This window comes from Poromitra crassiceps (genome assembly GCF_964638095.1).
Source record: "Poromitra crassiceps genome assembly, chromosome: 28".
NCBI classification, from domain to species: domain Eukaryota; kingdom Metazoa; phylum Chordata; class Actinopteri; order Beryciformes; family Melamphaidae; genus Poromitra; species Poromitra crassiceps.
Genome location: NC_139651.1, coordinates 3,790,394 through 3,797,893, shown reverse-complemented (window position 1 = coordinate 3,797,893; position 7,500 = coordinate 3,790,394). Strand labels below are relative to the sequence as shown.

The window sequence follows — 7,500 nt, the reverse complement described above, 5'->3', positions numbered from 1 at the left end:
TGTTCTCTGGTGTGTTCTCATGACAGAGATGTTCTCTGGTGTGTTCTCATGACAGAGATGTGTGAAGGTGTTCTCTGGTGTGTTCTCATGACAGAGATGTGTGAAGGTGTTCTCTGGTGTGTTCTCATGACAGATGTTCTCTGGTGTGTTCTCATGACAGAGATGTTCTCTGGTGTGTTCTCATGACAGAGATGTTCTCTGGTGTGTTCTCATGACAGAGATGTGTGAAGGTGTTCTCTGGTGTGTTCTCATGACAGAGATGTGTGAAGATGTTCTCTGGTGTGTTCTCATGACAGAGATGTGTGAAGGTGTTCTCTGGTGTGTTCTCATGACAGAGATGTGTGAAGGTGTTCTCTGGTGTGTTCTCATGACAGATGTTCTCTGGTGTGTTCTCATGACAGAGATGTGTGAAGGTGTTCTCTGGTGTGTTCTCATGACAGAGATGTGTGAAGGTGTTCTCTGGTGTGTTCTCATGACAGAGATGTTTGAAGGTGTTCTCTGGTGTGTTCTCATGACAGAGATGTGTGAAGGTGTTCTCTGGTGTGTTCTCATGACAGAGATGTTATCTGGTGTGTTCTCATGACAGAGATGTGTGAAGGTGTTCTCTGGTGTGTTCTCATGACAGAGATGTGTGAAGGTGTTCTCTGGTGTGTTCTCATGACAGAGATGTTTGAAGGTGTTCTCTGGTGTGTTCTCATGACAGAGATGTGTGAAGGTGTTCTCTGGTGTGTTCTCATGACAGAGATGTTCTCTGGTGTGTTCTCATGACAGAGATGTGTGAAGGTGTTCTCTGGTGTGTTCTCATGACAGAGATGTGTGAAGATGTTCTCTGGTGTGTTCTCATGACAGATATGTTCTTTGGTGTGTTCTCATGACAGAGATGTGTGAAGGTGTTCTCTGGTGTGTTCTTCTCATGACAGAGATGTTGTGAAGGTGTTCTCTGGTGTGTTCTCATGACAGAGATGTTGTGAAGATGTTCTCTGGTGTGTTCTCATGACAGAGATGTTCTTTGGTGTGTTCTCATGACAGAGATGTGTGAAGGTGTTCTCTGGTGTGTTCTCATGACAGAGATGTGTGAAGGTGTTCTCTGGTGTGTTCTCATGACAGAGATGTGTGAAGGTGTTCTCTGGTGTGTTCTCATGAAGGTGTTCTTTGATGTGTTCTCATGACAGAGATGTGTGAAGGTGTTCTTTGGTGGTGTTCTTTGGTGTGTTCTTATGACAGAGATGTTTGAAGGTGTTCTCTGGTGTGTTCTCATGACAGAGATGTTTGAAGGTGTTCTCTGGTGTGTTCTCATGACAGAGATGTGTGAAGGTGTTCTTTGGTGTGTTCTCATGACAGAGATGTTTGAAGGTGTTCTCTGGTGTGTTCTCATGACAGAGATGTGTGAAGGTGTTCTTTGGTGTGTTCTCATGACAGAGATGTGTGAAGGTGTTCTTTGGTGTGTTCTCATGACAGAGATGTTTGAAGGTGTTCTCTGGTGTGTTCTCATGACAAAGATGTGTGAAGATGTTATCTGGTGTGTTCTCATGACAGAGATGTGTGAAGGTGTTCTCTGGTGTGTTCTTCTCATGACAGAGATGTTCTCTGGTGTGTTCTTCTCATGACAGAGATGTGTGAAGGTGTTCTCTGGTGTGTTCTCATGACAGAGATGTTCTCTGGTGTGTTCTTCTCATGACAGAGATGTGTGAAGGTGTTCTCTGGTGTGTTCTCATGACAGAGATGTTTGAAGGTGTTCTCTGGTGTGTTCTCATGACAGAGATGTGTGAAGATGTTCTCTGGTGTGTTCTCATGACAGAGATGTGTGAAGGTGTTCTCTGGTGTGTTCTCATGACAGAGATGTGTGAAGGTGTTCTCTGGTGTGTTCTCATGACAGAGATGTGTGAAGGTGTTCTCTGGTGTGTTCTCATGACAGAGATGTTCTCTGGTGTGTTCTCATGACAGAGATGTTTGAAGGTGTTCTCTGGTGTGTTCTCATGAAGGTGTTCTCTGGTGTGTTCTCATGACAGAGATGTGTGAAGATGTTCTTTGGTGTGTTCTCATGACAGAGATGTTCTCTGGTGTGTTCTCATGACAGAGATGTTTGAAGGTGTTCTCTGGTGTGTTCTCATGACAGAGATGTGTGAAGATGTTCTTTGGTGTGTTCTCATGACAGAGATGTTGTGAAGGTGTTCTCTGGTGTGTTCTCATGACAGAGATGTTGTGAAGATGTTCTCTGGTGTGTTCTCATGACAGAGCTGTTGTGAAGGTGTTCTCTGGTGTGTTCTCATGACAGATGTATGAAGGTGTTCTCTGGTGTGTTCTCATGACAGATGTATGAAGATGTTCTTTGGTGTGTTCTCATGACAGATATGTGTGAAGATGTTCTCTGGTGTGTTCTCATGACAGAGATGTGTGAAGGTGTTCTCTGGTGTGTTCTCATGACAGAGATGTGTGAAGATGTTCTCTGGTGTGTTCTCATGACAGAGATGTGTGAAGGTGTTCTCTGGTGTGTTCTCATGACAGAGATGTTCTCTGGTGTGTTCTCATGACAGAGATGTGTGAAGGTGTTCTTTGGTGTGTTCTTCTCATGACAGGCGATCTGCTGCACTCTGGTCAACTGTAACTGTGACAGCTTCAAGCCTGGGAAGCTGAAGAGGAGACAGTGTGACAACTGCAAGCATGGCTGGGTGGCACACGGTAAGAGCCGCAACCTTTCTGCTATTCCTTGTTTTTTTGACCAATTTTGTATTTCATTTTAAGATTTGCAGGTGAACAAAGCACCACATTGATAAGCAAGTGAGCGTCTCCAACAGGAAGAAGAGTATGTGGGATGCATATGAGTAGACATACACACATAATAATATGTGTATATCAGAACCCAGTCAGGCGAGACATGAATCCATACATAGAATGCCTTAAGAGAGCCTCACATGTGTGGATTCCACACGTTACAAACAAGTGACTGGCACTATGCCACCTAGGGACCTTAAGTAGAATCCTCAGGGCATCATTGTAGGCCACCTTAAGCCTCCGCATGCTACCTTTCTTGTATGTGCACCATAAGAAAGCTGTATACATGGGAGTGCAGAAAGCTTTAAAAAGTGCACACTTGACAGGACCAGAACACATACTGAACCTGCGAAGCAACATATTAGCCTGAGCATAAAGTTTGCGGCACTGTCTAAAGATATCTCTATCATCATGGAGATTATCTGTGAAGATGTGGCCAAGGTACTTAATTTCCTGGCATACAGAAAGATGACTGTCAGATAGGTGAAAGGCTGGGAAAGCCAGTTTTTTGTCCTCCTTCTCACTATCATGACACTACTCTTTTTTGCATTGTAAATTATGTCATGTTCATTGCCATAATTTGAGCACACTTTCAATAGTTGCTGTAGCCCTCCACTGTATGGACTCAGAACGATCAGGTCATCAGCATACATAAGGTGATTGATGATAGTTACCCATAAGACTTATAGTGTCTTATAGTGCCTTAGTGTCCGTGTTGCAGAGTAGAGGCAGTGGTCTTGTCTTGTTTGTTTACAGTAATTAATGACTCCAAATCAATGTGGTAATGATGTATTAATGGTAAAATGCTTCACATAGCACCTTTTACATGTCGAAAAATAGCAAAAATGTGAATGTGCTGATAAGGACACAGCCATCTTAGTGTAACCACCTCTGGAAATACGCTTGGATGCCGAACATGAGTGGTATTCCCATGGGATGTTGAATCATGCATCTCCAGTTCACCACCCTAGTCCAAAACTAGTCACACCAATATAGAATGTGTCTGTTCTGATGTTGGCATGCGTTGGTTGGTTTCAGTAACCAAAAGCAGAACACCACTAAATCGGTTTGGCGTTGACATGTTATTGAATATTAATGAAGAGGGAGATGATTATATTTTCTCATTTTGTAGATATTGCATAAATTATGTTCTAAATTATTTAATTGTTTCTTTTATTATTCATGCTACATATTGTCACTGTTGGGTAAAAACCTTGCATCTCTACACAGCTTTTCAGGAACTAAGAAAAAGAGCATTGTTTAAGTAATAATTAAAAAAATGACATTAATTACATTAATACTATATGTATTGCTGTCATGTAAAAAAAAGTTGTAGTTCCAGTTTTTAATTTGATTTTGAATGTTTTCATATTTTAATTAATGTCATTTTTTTTTATCTGTCTACATTTCGTTCTGTACTGACATTTTTAAGATATATTTTCATATTTTACTTAATCTTCATATTTTCTAGGGCTGTACCAATTTTTTCCCACATTATTAGATAGGGGTGTCACGATACACCCAGTTCACGATACGATACACGATATTGGGTTCACAATAATGATACGATACGATATTTTAACCATATCTTTTTGCGATCGATTTGTAAGTTGAGGGGGCATCCTCCACGCTAATTTGAGTAATTTCACCATTTTCATCCCTCCGTGTCTGTAACGTCCCTCGTCTGTTCAAACAAAGCAATGAAAAGGAGAGCGAGCATGCAATCAGATGCAGATCAGTGCCACCATGTTCAGCTTCTTTTTCTCGCGATATGAGATTTCATCTCAACGATAGATATTGTCACGTTTTGATATCGCGATATATCGTGGGATGATATATTGTGACATCCCTAATATTAAACATTTCTATTGATGTTTTCGAATGGAGCTTTGAATGTCTGCCGTGACATCATCATAATGTCTGCCGTGACATCATCATAATGTCTGCCGTGACATCATCATAATGTCTGCCGTGACATCATCATAATGTTTGCTGTGACATCATCATAAAAAAAGTGAACATCCTCAATTTGAATGTGCTTCATCGGTAGGGATGGGTACCAAAACCAGGGGCTAAATTATTACAGCCTCTCTGTGCTCTCTGTGTTGGGCTGCTCCTCCACACACACACACACACACACACACACACACACACACACACACACACACACACACACACACACACACACACACACACACACACCACACACACCACACACACCCCACACACACACACACACACACACACACACACACACACACACACACACACACGGTTAAACGCGTTTCAACAGGCTACTGGAGGGACATGTTACCTCCTGATCATAATAAAACATAGGATAATGGCGCATTTGCGGACAGGTTGGCCAAGATGGTGCTATTTCGTTTAGCTACCAAAAGTTAACTAGCTTCCAGGTCAGTAAACTGCCTTTTCTAACCAATTGGGCTTTTTTTTTATTGCATTGTGCAAGGGAAAATGGGCTTGGGCTGGAAACCATCACTGTATCTGGCAACACTCTGGACTTCTGTCCAGTTCCTCAGCAGCAGTTCCGTCATAAACAGAATGAATAGATGTGCAAGAAAAAAGCTGCGCATTCGAATGTGTTGATTTACAATTTGAATGTCAACATTATGAACAGAGTTTCGAAAATTCGAACTAATATTTTCATGGATTTTATTTGTTGTGCTGCTTTCATTTTATATTCATATTTTTTCATTCATATATTTTTAGTAATTTTCACATATGTTCTAGTGTAAATTGAACACCCAATACTCCATGCTGTTTCTTTGCTGTATCCTCGCCCAATTTCCCCACAGGGACTATTGCAGTGTCAGCTAAGCCTAACCCTCCCTCATGCCATGTGTTGCAGCCCTGAGTAAGCTGAAGGTGCACCACATGTACCAGAGCAGCCAGGTGGAGATCGTGCACTCCAACGTGGTGTTTGACATCTGCAGCCTGATGCTGTACGGCACGCAGGCGGTGCCCGTGCGCCTCAAGATCCTTCTGGACCGCCTGTTCTCCGTGCTCAAACAGGACGAGGTGATCCAGATCCTCAGCGCCCTCGACTGGACACTGCAGGACTACATACGAGGATACGTGCTGCAGGTGAGGGCACCGTTTTGGCCCTAGGATGGAGGCTACAATTTGGCATGCAGATCGTGTGTGTGTGTGTGTGTGTGTGTGTGTGTGTGTGTGTGTGTGTTCGTGTGTGTGTGTGTGTGTGTGTGTGTGTGTGTGTGTGTGTGTGTGTGTGTGTGTGTGTGTTCGTGTGTGTGTGTGTGTGTGTGTGTGTGTGTGTGTGATTTCAAAATGCAGGGTGGTAGAGGTAGAGTAGCGTGGGCTGCCCCTGCCATCATGCATTTAAAAAACATGCATACTGTATGGGGTTGCAGCTATTGTGGATTTGCGCTTGTTTCTCTCCATGTGTTTAGGACTGCATATATTATTATTAGGATTAGGAGTTGGAATATGGGGGGTTTTGTGGGCATATTTGTAGTAGCTCTGGGCAATATATCGATATTATATCGATATTGTGATATGGGACTAGATATCATCTTAGATTTTGGTTATTGTAATATTGTGATATGGCACAAGTGTTGTAATTTTCCTAACTTACCGGACTGTTCTAGCTATTCTATTATTTGCCCAACTGCCCCTTGGTCATTATATCCACATTACTGATGATTATTCATCAAAAATCTCATTGTGTAAATTTTTTTTTTAAAGCGCCAATGGGAAAGAAAGCCTGTTTTTGCATTTTTATTTTAATCAGTCTTGTTTTAACAAAAGTGCTTGTGACATGTCACATTTGGCTTTGACTTACAACTTAACCCACTTCCACGCTACAATTTAGCTCACTTGGTAGAAAATACAGAGATATATGTGTATCATCATTCAGCCTAACAATACCGAGAAATGTTTTTTGGTCCATATCGCCCTGCCCCGATTTGTCAGACTGGTTAATATTTAAGTTATTCAGAGTTTTATTCGTATCAGTGTGGAAAAACATCTGAAACCATAGACCATTATTGGACTTTAATAATGACTTATCCCCCCCCCCCCCCCCCAATATTTTATTATATTTATTTATTAGAACAATTAAAGGGCAAACAAACACGCTCAGACACAGGAAAAGAGAAAACAAACAAAAAAGACAAAACAAAAACATACATAAGATCAACATTCAATATTACATGATTACCAGCCGCATAAGGTGCTTATGTGCTCGTGAAAGACATTATGCCTGGGGTCTCACACAAGGGGATCATGAACCAGCCAGGCGAGTCACCCGCCTCCCCCAACCTCATCTAGGTAGGCCAGAAACGGGTCCCAAATGGCCCGAAAACTTTGTGAGTGAATTGGTCCTCATGAACCTCAGTCTCTCCATCCGTATAACAGAGGTCATGTCCGTCAACCACCGTTGGAAAGAGGGTGAAGAGGATGACTTCCATTCCTTCAGAATTAGTTTTTTGGCCCACGGTTGTCCCCTGTGTCAGAGACTGTTGCTGCACAGCTGTAGGGAAGTTCAAAGAGGACTCCGAGCAGCCAAAGATGGCGAGTTCTGCGTCTGGTTGAAGGATTATTTTGTAATAATGACATTCTTTTAGGTGGATTAGCAGCAGAGGCATCATTATGAGTCAGATCCTCCCACGCCATCCTGGAATGATTTCTCTGGTGTCAAATAAAAAATAAGAATAATGAAAACATGTTCAGCAGCTGTGTTCAGGG

At 42.2% G+C, this 7,500-nt stretch overlaps 1 protein-coding gene across 1 annotated transcript in view; it reads left to right on the top strand.

Annotated features, from left to right (window-relative positions):
• The window catches only part of bnc1 (basonuclin zinc finger protein 1), a 37,564-nt gene that overhangs the window by 21,714 nt on the left and 8,350 nt on the right, over positions 1 to 7,500 (top strand). Inside the window, exons 2-3 of the mRNA XM_083662333.1 lie at positions 2,577 to 2,679; positions 5,642 to 5,877. Coding sequence (XP_083518459.1) covers positions 2,577 to 2,679; positions 5,642 to 5,877 — 339 coding nt within the window. The remainder of the gene's footprint in view (positions 1 to 2,576; positions 2,680 to 5,641; positions 5,878 to 7,500) is intronic.